The 17,368-nt window shown below is 55.0% G+C and overlaps 2 protein-coding genes across 2 annotated transcripts in view; both read right to left on the bottom strand.

The window, feature by feature from the left end:
* Nucleotides 1-17,368, bottom strand: part of LOC125428596 (zinc finger protein 345-like) — a 320,997-nt gene that overhangs the window by 188,006 nt on the left and 115,623 nt on the right. The window lies entirely within an intron of this gene.
* On the bottom strand, nt 6-4,623 carry LOC125429683 (zinc finger protein 436-like; the record flags this gene model as incomplete). Its single annotated transcript, XM_048491004.1, has 6 exons — nt 3,989-4,623; nt 3,376-3,481; nt 2,704-2,774; nt 2,404-2,530; nt 430-1,564; nt 6-177 (listed from the first exon to the last, which is right to left on the bottom strand). Coding segments are annotated over exons 1-6 (1,719 nt in total), but the record flags the coding sequence as incomplete, so codon positions are not given.

Genomic DNA, 17,368 nt, shown 5'->3' on the forward strand with positions numbered 1-17,368 from the left:
TCAAAAGGCCTCTCTTTTGTGTGAGTTCTTTGATGCTGATGAAGACTGCCACTACAATTGAATCTCTTTCCACACTCTGAGCATTCAAAAGATCTTTCTTTTGTGTGAGTTATTTGATGCTGATGAAAATTGCCATTACAACTGAATCTCTTTCCACACTCTGAGCATTCAAAGGGTCTCTCCTTTGTGTGAATTCTTAGATGGTCTCGAAGGTTGCTACTGTGACTGAATCTCTTTCCACACTCTGAACATTCAAAAGGCCTCTCCTTTGTGTGAGTCCTTAGATGCTGTTGAAGAGTGCCACTCCGTCTGAATCTCCTTCCACACTCTGAGCATTCAAAAGGCCTTTCCTTTGTGTGAGTTCTTTGATGCTGCTGAAGACTGCTACTCTGGCTGAATCTCTTTCCACACTCTGAGCATTCAAAAGGCCTCTCATTTGTGTGAATTCTTTGATGCTTTTGAAGACTGCCACTCTCACTGAATCTCTTTCCACATTCTGAGCATTCAAAAGGTCTCTCTTTTGTGTGAGTTCTTTGATGCCGTTGAAGACTGCCACTCTGACTGAATCTCTTTCCACATTCTGTGCATTCAAAAGGTCTCTCCTTTGTGTGAGTTATTTGATGCTGATGAAGACTGCCACTCTGTCTGAATCTCCTTCCACACTCTGAGCATTCAAAAGGCCTTTCCTTTGTGTGAGTTCTTTGATGCTGTTTAAGAGTGTCTCTCCGACTGAATCTCTTTCCACACTCTGAGCATTTAAAAGGCCTCTCATTTGTGTGAATTCTTTGATGCTTTTGAAGACTGCCACTCTCAATGAATCTCTTTCCACACTCAGAGCATTCAAAAGGCCTCTCTTTTGTGTGAATTCTTTGATGCTGTTGAAGAGCGTGTCTCCGACTGAATCTCTTTCCACATTCTGTGCATTCAAAAGTTTTGTCTGCTGTGTGTCTTCTTTGGTGCTCAAGGAGCTGTGATCTGTAGCTGAAGAACTTTCTGCACCTAAAGAATTTATGTGCCCTTATTGTACCATGCTTTGGAATGTGTACATTATTACCCTTTCTTCTCCCAGAGAAGATCATTTGTGTCTCTACACAGATTAATGGCTTTTCTCCTGAATGTGTCCCTGGGTGCTGAAAAAGGTCTGACCTTTGTGAGAAGCTCTTGCTACAATCACAGCAGCTGTCAGTTGTCTCTTGATTACGTGTTCTATGATGTCTGAGCAGCTCTGCTCTGCAAAGGAACCTCTTTCCACAATCTAAGCATTTATGGCTCTTCTTTGCTGTGGGCAAATGTATCTCAAACGGAACACTTTTATTGCTGTTTTTCCTGGAGTTGATTCTCTGGTCAGCGCGAAAGCTTTCATTTCTTCTGGCTTTGGTTGACCTTACTTCTTGGACTGGGATTTCACTGAAGCCTCCCCCACTGGACAGAATGGGCGTATCCTTTCTCTTGTCTGCATGACTTCCCTCTTGACTCTGTGGTCCGTCTCCATCCTTGGAATCTTCATCCTTGCCTTCTTCCACAGAGAACCCCTGGAGCCCCCCAACCATCTCCCCTGCGTGTGCTGTGGGAGGAAAGAAAGAGGTCCAGTGAGCTCCTAAGCAAGAAGCCAAGCTACCCATCAGGCACTGCTCATTCATGGGGGGGGGGGGGATTCTTTCTTGGAACTTCTTCCCCCACCCCACAAATAGGATGCTGGTCACACCTTATAGCCAGCTATGGGTCCCAGTGGAGCAGCTTTTGTATTCAGTCTGCCCCCCCCCCCAAACTCCACATGTGGACTTCTAGGGGGTTGAAAGTGGCAAAGAACCCTTCCCCCACCGTTCACATTTGACTTGTCTTGCAACTCTTTTGATCCTCTGCTGTTGATGGTGAAATAGAAGAGGAAGCAGAAGAGAAGGCTTTTAGACACAACAGTTCTCTTCCCTAAAGATCCTCAAAGCGGCTCACCAATCCCATTCCTTTCCTCTCCCCAAAACAGGCACCTTGTGAGGCAGGTGGGGCTGAGAGAGTTCTGGGAGAACGGTGACTGGCCCAAGGTCACCACGCTGGCTCTCCAGATCACACTCAGAGGAGATCACTGTCGTCTCCTTGGGAGGACAGGAGTGTTCCAATGGGTGTCAACTGAGAAACTAGGACGGGGCCCCTTCCAGAGTCTTCCTGGGGGCCTCTCAGTCCTGCACTGGCTCAGCTGCCTCAGGCAATCCAAAGAGGCTTTGGTCACTCCACGCAGCCAGGCTGAATCTCGCTTTTGCTGCCTTCCTGCTACCTCGAGGCCTCCGCAAGGAAGCAAATAGCGGAATTGGCCTCAGCACCAAGTATCACTATTCAAGATTTTGATTCACGCCTCATCCAAAAAGCCTGCAATGTGTACCTCTGAGGGCACCTATGAGAGCTCCTTACCCAGAGAGGCCACGCTCCAGTAGTTCTCCAGCATGACGTCCTCGTAAAGAGCTCTTTGGTGTGGATCCAGCAACGCCCACTCTGCCTCGGTGAAATACACGGCCACCTCCCCAAAGGAAATCAGAGGCTGAAAGAAAGAGCAGATTCCCTCATGAGGGGTCATGCCAGGCAGAGACGGCATTCAGGGAGGGTGAAGGATGGGGAACTCAGTTTGTGTGCCCCCCCACCAGCATCAACCGGAGGAAAGAACTCCTGAGAAAGGAGGGGGGACCCAGGCTGTCCCCAACGCATCTCCCCTACCTGGACGGGAAGAGCTGCAGCTGTTTCCATGTCTCTGCAAAGGGGGCGGATCAAGAGTGTCTCTTCACTGCCTGCGAGGGAGGGGAAAGGGGAAGAAAGAGCATCAGCCTCCATTTCCTGTCCTCTCTGCTCCAGTGAATCCTGCTTTATGCTCCTTCATTCCACGGGCTGCAAAATCTTCCCAGAGGGACACTCAAAAAGAACCGAAACACTTTCCAGTGAGTTGCAGGAGGGGAGAAAGAGGAGCAAAAGGTACCCATGAGCCTCAGGGAGCTGTAAAGGCCACTGACTCGTTTCGGACTTCTGTGTTACCTGGAACCTGTCCCATGAACACTGGAGCTGAAAAATGTGAGAGCGTCTCTGCTAGATCAGACCAAAGGCCCAGCCAGGCAGGCGGGAGAGAAACAGGCAGGCAGAAATGACGTCGCCTGGCACCTCGCTGTGACATCAGGCCAAAAAACCAGACTTGAACTATGTGGAAACCGTGTGCAATATCAAAGAGTATCTGCAGCATGAGCACAAGCATATTTCCCCAGTTTCCCTGTCCTCTAAGAACACTGAACGCCATAATTTGGATGAAGAAGCATTTCATGGTTTTTTTTCTGACCAGAATTCTCTTCTCATCCGGATAACCGGGTGCCCCAATCCCACCCAGGCACAGAGAGTCCTTACCAGGTGAGAGGGCATCTGGGGCACATTCCTGGGTCTGGCCCGGCTGCCCTTCCTCCAGCGGAGCTCTTTCCAACTTAGCTTCCATCTTCTCGGATGGACCCCACCTCTGAAACAGCAGAAACAGCAACAAGAGATGGAGCGGAAGAAGAAGAGTTTGGATTTACACCCTGCTTGTTCTCAACTGTAAGGAGTCTCAAAGTGGCTTACAAACCCCTTTCCCTTCCTCTCCCCATAACAGACTTCTGGTGAGGCAGGTGGGGCTGAGAGAGTCCTGAGAGAACTGTGACTGGCCCAAGATCACCCAACCAGCGTCATGTGGAGGAGCGGGGAATCAACCCCAGTTCTCCAGATTAGAGTCCACTGCTCTTAAGCACCACACCAAGGAACGGATCCTGCCCCACTGCCAGACCCTGGACCTTTCCGTGAGCAGACGTGGCAGGGTTTTCTTCCACCAGTGGTGAATTATCTGGAGGAACAGGAAGTCCCCTGGAGGGAGTGGCTGCTGGGGAACATTGTTAAATCTCCCACTTAGATGATTTACACTTGGACAAATATCAGGCAGGGAAGCTTTTGGAGAAGGTGTGATGTCACTGCTTCAATTGGACGTGGCCACCTGTTCTGCCTGCCTCTTCTCCTCGGCCTGACTCAGGAGGAAACCCTTGGTCAGGGCCACCGCTTGGGAGCTGCTCTCTGGCCCGCATCCTCTGACCCAGCGCTGCATTTGGTGGGGTAGGATGGTCAGGAACGGCTCCAGGATCACCAAGTCCAGGATCGGCTTCTTTGAGTTTCTCTCCGGCTTCAGCCAGCGGTTGCAAAGTCTATGGAGCCGGCTGCAAACCTCTCAGGGCCCGTCAGTGTCATGGTAGCAGAACTGCTGGAAGCGTCGGCAAAGTACTTCTGAGTTCAGGGGCTCCTGACCCCGATCCTCTGGCACAGCCCTCTCCCAGAATGCAACACCACTCTCAGCATGGACCCAGCAGTATTATACCTCACTGAACCACAACGCTCCATCCCAAAGCCAACCTTTTGCAGAATCCACCCCATAAATGTCCAGGAAGTTGCCCTCCAGGAGTTGGCTACCTCATGACAACCATGAAAATGATCCCAGCATTCCAGTCTAAAAAGTTACCCATAAATCCCTACAATCCCAAAATTCCTGCACCTGAACCAAGCTTCTTAGGAGGCCAATCCGAGGAACTAGCAAAGATAGTGGTAGACAAGGAAGAAGTTCTGGCAGCCATTGATAAACTAAATGCTACCAAATCCCCTGGCCCAAATTGCATTCACCCAAGAGTTCTTAAAGAGCTCAAGCATGAAATTGCTGATCTTCTCACTTTAATATGCAACTTATCCCTGAAATCAGCCTCCATCCCTGAAGACTGGAAGATGGCCAATGTCACACCAATCTCAGACCTGCTGAGGAAGAGTCAGCATGGCTTTTGCAGAAGAAAGTCCTGCCTAACAAATTTACCAGAGTTCTTTGAGGGTGTACAGGCATGTGGATAAGGGGGAACCAGTGGACATTGTCTACTTGGATTTCTAAAAGGCTTTTGACAAAGTTCCTCACCAGAGACTATTGAGAAAACTCAGCAATCAAGGAATATAAGGGGAAGTCCTCCTATGGATTAAAAACTGGTTGAGGAACACGAAGCAAAATGTGGGTGTAAATGGGAAGTTCTCACAATGGAGAGATGTAGGGAGTGGTGTCCCCCAAGGATCCGTTTTGGGACCAGTGCTCTTTGACCTATTCATAAATGACCTGGAAATAGGGGTGGGTAGCGTGGTGGCCAAGTTTGCAGATGATACCAAATTATGTAGGATGGGGAGAACCGCAAAGGATTGTAAAGAGCTCCAAGCGAACCTTGATCAGTTAGGTGAGTGGGCTAAGAAATGGCAAATGCAGTTCAATGTAGCAAAATGTAAAGTGATGCACATAGGGGCAAAAATCCAAACTTCACATACATTCTACAGGGGTCAGTGCTATCAGTCACAGACCAGGAAAGGGATTTGGGCGTTGTAGAGAAAGAGATAACCTCTCTCCTCTCTGTGTGGGTTAGGACTCTGAGAATATTCACAACTTGGAGACAAAAAACCTTTTAAAATATCTTTTTGAAGGTTTCATTAACTACTAAAGTCCTTTTAATAGTTCAAAAAATACTGGCAGGCAATCCGTCCATGAAGGGCCAGCAATTAAAACCAAGAGACACAGCCTTAAACAAGCAATAAATCTTATACAAGCTCTATGCACAAAAAAAGACATGGTTACAACATGGCTGCTACAAGTGGAACAAGTACAACTGGTTAGCTGAATTCACCCTGAAGAGGCAGCTATAGAAAAACCAAAAACCTAATCAGGAATTAGCAACTATTAACCCATTCATCATTCCTGTTAGAGAAACTTCATGCAGCTGGTTCACAACCTTAATCCACTGTTGCTCAGTGGTAAGTGGAAAGCGTTGGGGAAAAGCTACAACAAGCCATTATTTTGAGGACTGCCAGGCCAAAACTCACACCCTTCATAGTTTTGACTAAGCTAACAATGGCAGTTCCTCCACAGGCGTCTTAGTTGATAGTTCCATGGGAATGTCAACTCAATGCATGGCAGCTGTGAAAAAGGCAAACTCTATGCTGGGGATCATTAGGAAAGGAATTGAGAATAAAACTGCAAGGATTGTCATGCCCTTATATAAAGCCGTGGTGCGACCGCACTTGGAGTACTGTGTTCAGTTCTGGTCGCCAAATCTCAAAAAGGATATGGAAGAGATAGAAAAAGTGCAGAGAAGGGCAACGAGGATGATTGAGGGACTGGAGCACCTTCCCTATGAGGAGAGGCTGCAGCGTTTGGGACTCTTTAGTTTGGAGAGGAGACGTCTGAGGGGGGAGATGATTGAAGTCTATAAAATTATGCATGGGGTAGAAAATGTTGACAGAGAGAAATTTTTCTCTCTTTCTCACAATACTAGAACCAGGGGGCATACATTGAAAATGCTGGGGGGAAGAATTAGGACTAATAAAAGGAAACACTTCTTCACGCAACGTGTGATTGGTGTTTGGAATATGCTGCCACAGGAGGTGGTGATGGCCACTCACCTGGATAGCTTTAAAAGGGGCTTGGACAGATTTATGGAGGAGAAGTCGATCTATGGCTCCCAATCTTGATCCTCCTTGATCTGAGGTTGCAAATGCCTTAACAGACCAGGTGATCGGGAGCAGCAGCAGCAGAAGGCCATTGCTTTCACATCCTACACGTGAGCTCCCAAAGGCACCTGGTGGGCCACTGCGAGTAGCAGAGAGCTGGACTAGATGGACTCTGGTTTGACCCAGCAGGCTGTTTCTTAAGTTCTTATAACTTACTCTGGAGTAAACCTTCCAGGATCTGGCTACCAGGATTTTCCCATGGGATTATCTGAAGCCCCTCCTGCAGAATTAACCCCCACCCCCATCCTGCCCTCCCTCCCTGGAAAGGGGTGTTTCCCCTTTTCAGTTCTCCGCTCCTCTAGCAAACCCTTCAGTGCTGTGTGTGGGTCTGGGGGGCTGACTTGTGGTGACCCTGTGGGGCTTTCCAGGCAAGGGGCTTTCAGAGGTGGTTTGTCGTTGCTTTTCAAGCATGGGCTGAGGGGGGCCAGAGAGAACAGGGACTGGGCCCAGGGCACCCATCGGGCTCCATGCGGAGGAGCAAGAACTGAACCCTGCTCCTCCAGACTAGATTCCTCTGCTCTTAATCACAAGAACCCCTCCCCCCCGCTTGTTCCTTCTGTGCTGCAGACGCATCTGCAAAAGCCTCCCTGCCCCCCCCACCAGGAGTAGGGCCCAAATCCACTGCTGCAGTCAGAGACTCCCCAGGAGCACAGGGGTTGTTGAGGGTTCTAGCTCTGCCTCCACCGTTGCACTCCTGGGCTACTCCTGGCAGCTCAGCCACCTCAGGATGAATGGCACGGTGGGGTGGAGGGGGGGCTGGGGGGGGGAAGAAAACCAGGCAAACTCAAAAGCATTTCTACACACACAAGCTTCCTACTCAATTGGGCCTACCCCCAGGAAAGCGCTTTTGTGGGATTAAAATGGAAAATCTGTGTTCCCTGATACATCTCGTCTGTTTCTCTGAACAACAACCCTGCCAGGGCGCTCCCCCCTATTTCTCCTCCGTGATGCTGCCCTATTGGGGAGGGGGTCGACATCTCACGCTCGGGGAACTGGAGGGAACTGGGGGTAGCGACCGGCTCACGGCCGATGAAGGCGACGTCACCTTGAAATGGACTCGTCTCTCCCTCAAGGATGGCTCAACTCCCCTCGGCTCAGCCCCTGAGAGGCCTTTAATATGGCCAGCTCCCACCTAGAGCACCCTTGCTTTTTCCCCCAGAAGGGGCCCTGCATTGCTTCCTCCTTAATAAACAATGGCTGAGAACACCCTCCTGCCCCCCCCCCACAAGTCAGTAGTTATAGCTTCTACTCTCCTTTTCATATCCACGTACAAGATTGTGGACGGCTTGAGAAAGTTAAAAGGACTGCCCTGGGTGTATGCGTTATTCACCTCGGGGACAAGGGGTGTTATGCTTGCATGGATCTGTTCACCGGATGGGGGCCTCCACCCTTCTCTCCCCTCCAGCACCCAGCCTGCTGACCCTGAAGACCCCCCCCCCCCCCGTTTGCACACAGGCAGGGGAGTGGAAAGGCAGCCCACAGCTCAGGGGACCAGGAGTTCCATGGGGAGAAGGGGGGGGTGGGGGCTCTTCCTCACCCGCTTCCCAGGGAGCAAAGGAGGGGGCTGCATGGCGATGCTTGGGGTCCTGGTGGGGGGGGGGGTGGCCAAGCAGCAGGGGAGGCTGAAGGGGAGGGGGAGCTCTCACCAAATCTCCTGCCCCCCTCCCCACTCTACAGACGGCCCCTTCCCTATTCAGGGCCTTTGGGGGGCTCCATTCCCCGGCTCCTCTTCCTTTGGGGGCTCCTTCCTTCTCCACAAAGTGGCTCTTTCTGGCACAAGAAGGGGGGGAGGTTGTGAATGGGGGGGCTCTTCTCCCCATCACTCACTGCTCCCCCTCCCTTCCTTTCTCCACACTTGGGGGGGTGGGGGTGTCCTGCCTAGCCCCAGAGGCCTGGCAACCCCCCCCCCCCGAAGACCCTGGCCTCCCCCCCCCCCAGCTCTTTGCTCCCTGCTCGGGGCTTCGCCCTCTCCAATGAGGGAAGGGGGGGGGTCCTCTGCAGACTCAGCCCCCCCCCCCCCCCCATGCGTCTCGTTTGCAAAGACACTGAATCCCCCCCTCTGCCAGTGTCCCCCGGGACTGCGGGGGGGGGGGCCCTCCTCTGGAGCCAGCCTCTCGCCCTGAGAGCAAGCGCCCCCAAGCCCCCCCCCCCCCGCCCCTCACAGCCCCCTCCCCACCAAGAAGACTCGTCCAGACCTCCCATTGCTTCCTAGCCCACCCCCGCCCCCTGCACATCTGGATCACCCGCGCAGCCCCCCCTCCCATGCAGAAAAGGGGCTGCATCTCGACTCCACCCCTTTTAAGGCTTTGCAGTGGGTCATCCCTCCTGGATCGGGGCCCGTTTCTGACCCTCTTCCCCCCCGCACCAGCTCCCCTGGACTCACTTGGGGGGGGGGAGCTGCCGATGGCGCTGCAAAGGCGGAAGAGGAAGGCTTCCCCCCCCCCCCCCCGGCGGCCTCTCTGGGATCTCGCGCTCTGTGGCTTCCCTTCCCGTGGGGCGGGGGCTGCCGGTGTGTGTGTGTGGGGGGGGAAGGGTCCCCCGAAGCATCGCCCCTCCATGAGGGGTTCAAAGCGGAGCTCACGCCCCCTACCCTTTGCGAGAAAGAGGGGCTCTGGGTTTCCTTGGGGAGGGGGGGAGAAATGGCCGGAGGGGCCCAGAAACACCTGGGGAAGGGGCGACCCCCCCCTCCTAGGCCTTCGCCTCACCTGGCGGCTTTCTCTCCTGCAAGGAGACTCAAAGGGGCTTACAGATTCCTTGCCCTCCCCACCCCCCACAGCAAACACCCTGGCGAGGTGGGTGGGGCTGAGAGCGCCAAAGAACTGTGACTAGCCCAAGGTCACCCTGCTTCCGTGTGTGGGAGTTCACAATCTAATCTGGTTCACCAGATAAGCCTCCACAGCTCAGGGCGAATCAGACCTCGTTCCTCCAGATCAGAGTGCACCTGTTTCTAACCACTACGCTGCCGCTTCCCCGTGTTCGGCCAATATGGGGGGGGGGGGGGTTTCAGCGCAGCATAAATGAAAACCAGGAGAAGCGCGCTGGGAGCTGCGCAAAGTAGGAGAGCTGGCAGGAAACGGGCGAGACTCCGGAGAAGCTCCTCTGCACGGTGCGGGGCTGGAGTCCCAGGGGGGTCTGAAACCTGCGGCTCTCCAGACATTCATGGACTACAATTCCCATCAGCCCCTGCCAGCACAGCCAATCGGAGCTGGACACAATGGGACAAAGTCGGCTTTGCAAAGAAAGAACCTGTTTTATTGAGTAGTGTCGCCCTGGGTGCGAGTTCCTCAAGTTCCAGCTTTCGAGGCGGCCTCTGCCGGCCAATCACCGCCGCCACTTCTATTCGCGGAGCCAGATGCCAAAATGAGAATTGTGGGATCAGGGCAGCAGCCTGCCTGCCTGGGGGTCCTGGGGCAAACTGTAGCCCTGGGCACAACCTGAGTTGGATGCCCCCCACCCCACCCATGGGTGGCCACTCCACCATGACCAATTTTGTTTTTTGCACCGGGACACTATGCCTTCAGGGGGTGCATTTTTAGACATATTAGCACCAAAATGGGGTTTCATCAGGACATTGAGAAGCTACCCCCCAAGTTTGGTGCAGTTTGGTTCAGGGGGGCCAAGGTTATGGACCCTCAAAACTGTAGCCCCCATCTCCTATTAGCTCCCATTGGAAACAATGGGGGATGGGGGCATTCCCTTTGGGAGTCCATAACTTTGGGACTCCCTGAACCAAACCTCACCAAACTTGGGGGGTAGCATATGGACAGACTCCTGATGATACGCTGAAATTTTGGTGCCGCTTAGCCTAAAAACTACTTCCCCTGCAGTCCAAAAAATGGAAAACCACTAAAAATACCCAAAAAACTTAACCCAGCATTTTGATGCCCCCCATTGCTGTGGTGCGCCCTAAGTAGCTGCCCACCTTGCCCGGAGCGGGCATTAATGCTCTGAGCCCCCGCCAGAATGGCCAATTGGTGCTGACACACCATCAACCGAAGTCAGCTTTATAAGAAAGAACGCACTTTATTGAGCATGGCCGCCTGGGCACATGTTCCTCCGCTCCAGCTTTTGAGGCGCCCGCGCAGGCCAATCGCCGCCGTTTCCATTCGCTGAGCCTTCAGCGCAGGGTCGCAGGAACCGGGCGGGTGCTGGGGTCACTGGGAAATGCAGTCCTGACGTTCGGCGCTGGTTTTGTTTGTCCACCCAGGTGCCAACACTCCAGCATTGCATTGTGGGGTCAGGGCGGGCAGCCAGGCCTGCCTGGGGCAGGGAGGGGCACACCCCACAGCACGCAGCAGCAAGTGCTTCCCGCCGGTTATCCTCGGCTGAATGGAAGCCCCGCCCCCCAATCACCTGGTGGAGACGCCCTCCCCTTCCCCTTTGATTGACCGAAGAGGCAGTGGTGGGATCCAAAAATTTTAGTAACAGGTTCCCATGGGGGTGGGATTCAAACTGTATGTAGAGCCAACGGGGCTGGGCGGGGCATGACGGGGGAGTGGCCGGGCATTCCGGGGGCGGGCCATTGCTGGGCTGGGCTGTGGCAGTGACGCAGCTGCTGGGCGCTTGGTCCTTGGGCGGGAAATGAATGCACGCAGGCGCAGGCTGCCACGCACACCGGTGCACCTCCCGCTAGACTGCTTCCAGTTCTGGCGCCAGCTACTGCTGAGAGGAGGGGCGTCACTAAGGCAAAAAATCAAGGGGCAAATTGCCCAATAGTAACCCCCTCTCAGAACACACAAATAATAAGCAACCTACTCTCGGGAACCCAGAGAACTCCGCTGGATCCCACCTCTGGGGAGGGGCCTGTCTGGGAATCCCTTCTTGGGGCCTGAAGCTCCAAGTGTGTTTGGTTGGTTCCTGACTTCCTCCTGCAGTGTTTTGAGGGTCCACTGTTTTCTCTGCACAACAACCCTGCAAGGAAGAGTGACTGATCTGCTGGGTCAGCCAGCTGTGACAGAGGACCAGCTCTCAAGTCCACGCAGGGCCCTGCACTTTGGCTCCAAGGGGCTCTCACTGGGGGGCTGCCCAGGTGGCTTCTTTTGTGGCATGTTGTGAATTAAAAATGAGGGAAGGCACCCAGCCCCTCTCCCTTCTGAGGGGCCCTGGAGTACCTGTTTCATGCAGCAGAGGGCCACGGGAGTTCACAAAGGTGCCCTCTCCCCAAAAAAAGGGACCAAGGGATGTACGACCTGGAGAGCTGCAGCCAGCCCAGAGCTCCACAGCCCAGATTTGGGGGGGGGGGGCTGAAATGAGGCACCTTCTGCTGGTTTGTAGCCCCGAAGTTCCTTGAGTGCTGCAATCTCAGCTGCAAAGGGGATGGCAGGGGTGCTTTATTCGCGGGATTCACCCCACCGACCAGTAGATGGATGGAACCTCCACCTGCACAGGCAGCCTACCTTGCAGTTTCCCTGGCTGGGTGGGGAGGGCTACTGGTCTCATGTCCTTCTCCAGAGGAATCTACCCAACTCCTGCCCCCCCCCCACCCTCCCACAGCCAGCTCCTCGCTCCAGAACTCAGGCGCCTCCTTACCTGGCTGACCTTGGCAGGAGGCCACACCTCAAGACTCCTGGCTGCCGCCGAGCCACCTACGCAGAATCCTGGCCCAGGGTAGAGGGGACCCCCCCCCCCATGCAGGCCAACCTTGCAGGAAGCTCATTTCTCCAATGAACAGGCTGCAGTTTGGAGGAGATCCAGGTGCGGATTCTGCAGCCAGCTCAAAGCAGCTGCCATATACAAGGGTCCCTGGAAGGCAGCAATATAGATGCCCCGGCCAGGCAGGAAGAAGTTCCACAGGGAAGGCTTTCCTGGTCAGGGAGGGCTTCTCCACTCTGACTTCTGCCTCACAGTTTGTAGAAGCTTCTTGCTCAAGAGACCAAAGAGCAGCTCCAAATGGGGGGGGGGGCTGCCATCCCTCCCCCCTGAAGGGGCAGCAGCTGCTTGGGAAATACCCAGCATTCCTCAGCCTTGTAAAATGAAGGAAGCGGTGTGTGGGGGGGGGGGGGCTGACCCCCACAAAGAGCGCTGCTGGACCAGACCAGAGAGGCTCCATCTAGGTCAGCTCCCCCTTCCACCCAGAAGCTCCTCTGGAGGGCCAACAGGGCGTTCCCCCAGTGATGCCTCCTGGCCCGGGGATTCACAGGTTGGCTGCCCCTGAACGTGGAGGCTCCCTTTCGATACCATGCCTAGTAGATTTCTAGCATTTTGCTAGTTGTAGAAAAATTTATGTTTGTGCTCTGCACCCACCCATGGTTTTGTAAACCTTCATCCGCGAGGCGCATCCTGTGAGAGAGAAGACTGCTTGGCACTGCAAGGTCTCCTGGGAAGTGTGGTTCCCACCAGTCCGTTTGCAGACTCAAGTGAACAGACCGCTTTTCCCAGCCTGCACTTTCAAGGCTGAAACTAAGTGTGGGGGAGGGGGGAGCCATAGGGGGCACCAAATTCCCCTCGCCACGCGTGCGCCCCGTGCAATGCCCAAGCCCCCTGGTAGCTCCACCTCTGCAGCACCCTGAGAGGCAATTTGGGGGGGGGGGGGGCGGCTGCGACCGGGGAGGAGTGGGGGGAGAGATCGCTTCCTTGCAAGCCTGCCAATCTCACGACCTACTTAAAACCTCACAGAAAAATCCCAGCTGGGGGAGTTCGGAGAAAGCCTCAGTTGGCTGGAGGCCGGAGGAGATGCGGAGAAGTCCGGACCACCACCCTCCAGGCAGCTTGAGGTAGGCGAGGCCGGGACTGAGCACCAGAGCGAGGACCCCCAGCCCCACCTCAGCAGCGCCTCTGCCAGGCAGAGGAGGAAGCGCTAGCCAGGATCGGACCCCGTCCCATGTTCCGGCAAGGATCCCTCCGCGTCCTCTCCTTGACCTGACCACTGTTCCGGCCACCTCGCTTGAGGCAGCGTTGGCCCTCCCCTCATTGCAGCCCAACCCTGAGAAACCAGCTGCTGCCGGCTGTGAGTGGAGTTTTGCAGGCTGCAAGCGTCTGGTCTGGTCATTTGGAGGCCCACCGCCCAGCCTGCACCTGTGGCGGGCAGCTTCAAAGGCAGGTCAGGGCGTCCCTGCGACTCTCTCTCTCTCCGTGTAGCAGAGGCGGGGAAGCATTCCGGCCGCGAAAGTCTTCGACAAGGCAGCAGCTCCCTGCTGGAGGCCAGAGGCGTGATTTGCGCCCGAGGGGAGACTAGGGGAGCCACCCCTGCCCACCAGCAGAACGTGAGACGGCCCCAGGTGAACCCTGGGGGGGGGGCCAAGGGCAGCACCTGCCGGGCCCAGAATTCCAGCCCCCCCCCCCCCATCCTCCCCCAACTCAGCATCCGGGCCCCCGTGCTGCCCTGCCAATCAGCCCTCCCCACCCCCAAGCTCTGGTGAGGTGCAGCCAGACCCCTCCTCCAAGGCACAAAGGCGGAGCCAGTGAGGGGGTACAGGGAAGGGGGCCAGGAAGCCTATCCCACCCTGCAGAGAGGAGCCTGTTCCTCCCACTTCCCCGCCCGTCCGTTCCGAAGCAAAGAGAGAAGCCAAGATCCAGCCTTAGAAAGAGGCCAAAACTTCTGTAACCAACAAAATTCCCCAAAACACCTGCAAAAAAATTGGGGGCCGAAGCAGAACCCCCCCCCCCCCCGGCATGGCCAGGAGCTGTCAGTCATTAGCGGGGAGGGGGAAAGCCGCAGAACATTTGATGGGGCTCCGTTTTGCTCCTGGAGGCGAGGGTGTTTGGGGGGGGGGGGCGTGAGAAGCAACTCCAGTCTAGCCCTCCCCACTCCAAAAGCGTCTCTTTCTGCAGAAAAGTCCTCACTAACATCTCAGAGACCCCCCCCCCATACGGAGCCAAACGCAGCCCCCCCCCCCCCCCCCCCGCTAGCTTGTGCTCTGCTTGGAGGAGGTCCTGGGAGTTCAGGGTCCACTTGAGCTCCTTGAGGCAGGCGTAGTAGAGCTCCAGGGGCAGGCTGAGCTTCCCAGTGCTTCTCGTTCCACCAACTCCAGCGTCCAGGATCCGTTCCAGAGTGTCTGAGTGGAAGGGAGAGGGGACAGTTAGGGGGTGGAGGGGACACCCTTTCAAACTCCCCAGCACCCCTCCCCCCCATCCCTGTGGCCCTTCCTCAGATCAAGCCTGCCTTCCAGCCAACCGAGTCACAAAGAAAAGAGGGAGCAGGTCACATGACAGAGAGGAAAAAGCTCCCTCGGAAACAAATCAACCCAGCTTCTGCAGCGGCCAAGGGCACCCAAGCAGATGGCACTTGTAGCATCTTGGCTGCAAGCGTGGCCAAGCGTCTTTTGTAGCTCTCTCGCAGGGGTCTTGAGATCCATCCAAAACCCAAGCCGGGTCTCTGGGCTCTCTCCTGCCACATGGACACCTGACTCTCCACCGATCCAGAAAGCCCAAAGGGAAGCCCCTCCACCCCCCCCCCCAAAGTCTGCATGCAGAGAAACAAAGGCCACCCCCAACATCTGAATGCAGGTGGAGAAAGCTGGGAATCCGGTCCATCCCCATGTCATTGACGTGCAGCTCCTACAGTCTTATTCCCGCTTCCTTCCCGTGCGCCCATTGCTTCCCCCCCTCTCCCACCCCCCTCCTCAGAAGCGCTATTACCCATTAAGATCCCTAGCCCATTAGGTGATGGAAGTGGTGTACAGCTGCCAGCTCACATCACTCAAGGCCAGGGGCTTCTAGGCCCAGGCAGCACCTCCTTCCGAAGCGTCTGCGCAAGGCCAGGTACTTCGAGAGGTGGTCCCACGTGGCAAGTTTGCTGTGGTCTTGACATACCTGCCAGAAGGGAAGAGGGAGGAGGGGAACAGTCTCTTCAGGGCTAGCAGGAGGTCACCCGAGGAAAAGGCCAGGTCCACACCTGCAACCCCCAGAGGTTCGGAGACACAGCCAGATCTGCATTTTGATCCTGGCTGTTCAGCTACTAATCATGTTTGCCCAGGGGTGTAATGCCCGTTGGGCAAGGTGAACGCCCAGCTGCCAGGGGCATCACCTTGTGAGGGGCATCAAAGTACTTTGGAGTTGGATTTTAGGTATTTTTAGTGGTTTTAATTTTTTGGACTGCAGAGCTTGGCGCAGTTTTTAGGCTAGCGGCACCAAAATTCAATATCATCAGGAGACTGTCCTTATGCTACTAAGTTTGGTGAGGTTTGGTTCAGGGGAGTCCAAAGTTATGGACTCTCTCAAAGGGGGTGCCCCTATCCCCCATTGTTTCCAATGGGAGCTAATAGAAGATAGGGGCTATTTTTGAGGGTCCATAACTTTGTGGCCCCTGAACCAAACTGCACCAAACCTAGAGAGCTATCATCAGAACAGTCTCCTGATGAGATTATGAAAAGTTTGAGACATGCCTTCAAGAAATGTGCCCCAGCCCCAGCCACCTGCAACCCCCATTGACAGCAATGCAGAAAACTCAATGCAGAACAAAGATTCTTGGGCAAATTTCTGGAATGTTCCTGCAGGGGGGGCATTCTTGGACGTATCAGCACCAAAATTTCAGGATATCATCTGGAGACTGTCATGATGGCACCCCCCCCCCACGTTTGGTGCAGTTTGGTTCAGGGGGTCCAAAGTTATGGACCTTCAAAAGGGTAGTCCCCATCTCCTTAGCAAAGAATGTGGGATGGGGCACCAATGTCCTGGTGGAGTGGCCGCCCATGGGGGGGGGGGGGGCATCCAACTCAGGTTTTGCCCAGGGCTACAGGTTGCCTCGTTACTGCGCCCTGTGTTTGCCTATTGAATTGGATGCTGGAATGGAAGCTGCTGTTGGGCTTGAATCATATTCTCTAATCTAGGAAGTTCACAAGAGCATCCAGAGTGAAAAAAGCAGGTTCCAAAGTTTCGGGGGGCTGAAAAAAGCAGGTCCAGACTGGGAAAAAAAAACCCCATAAAACCTCAAACTCTCTGTGGACCTTTCTTGGTTCCCCTCAGCGGAATTTCCAAACTCTGCTGAGGAACTTTTGCACCCAGGGGCCAAAACCAAACTGGGCAAGAGCCTTCCACCGAGGTTTGCCCCCAAGAGCTCCTGTCCTGTGACTTTTGTAAGACTTTGGCCACATTGCTTGGCTGCGTAAAAGGCAGCTTCAGTTTCCAGGAGCCACAATTCCCCTGGATGGACACTGAGAGAGCCCGGGGGAAAGATCTCCCGCCTCTCTTAGAGGTTTCCAATCCCACACACACACAGACACACACACACTGCGCCCCAAAATTGAACAGATGAGGGGCGTTTCCCTTGAGCTGCTAAATATGAAACAGAGCAGAGTGAGGAGAAGAAAGCCCAAAACTTGGTTCCTGGTCACAGAGACTGAGGCCGACCTGTGCAGGGAGGGGCTGCTAAAAGCGACTTCCCAAAGGCACAGGTGCTCTGCTCACCTGGTCTGGGAGTAGGTGCCCTTCTCCACTGGGACAGGGTGGGGCGGAGAAGACAAGCTTCGATCTCACTGTTGCTGGCCTCGCCCCCCACAACTCCGGGCTGCCTCTGCCTGCCCCTCGTGAGAGGTCTCCGGCTCCGGGCCTGACTCCTCCGGAGGCACGAGAGCGCTAGCGGCTGAGCCCGGCCTCAGGCTGGCTGGGGGCAGAGAGAGGCGTTGCTGAGTCTTGCGAGCGCGTGTACTTGGTGTCCTCTCCACCGCTGAAGGTGGTGTTGTCCGACTCCTGAGGGTGCTTGAGGACGCGCTGTCCTCTGCAGGGAGGGGGGCAAAAGAGGCAGAGATTGGCACATGGGTAAGCAGGGTCCAGAAGGCACGCGCTGCAGCCCCCTCCCGACACGCCCAAACCCCCCCCCACCTGCCTAGACAGGCCTGGAGCAGGCCAGGGGCCAGGA

This window comes from Sphaerodactylus townsendi, linkage group LG03 (assembly GCF_021028975.2).
Source record: "Sphaerodactylus townsendi isolate TG3544 linkage group LG03, MPM_Stown_v2.3, whole genome shotgun sequence".
Classification (NCBI taxonomy): domain Eukaryota; kingdom Metazoa; phylum Chordata; class Lepidosauria; order Squamata; family Sphaerodactylidae; genus Sphaerodactylus; species Sphaerodactylus townsendi.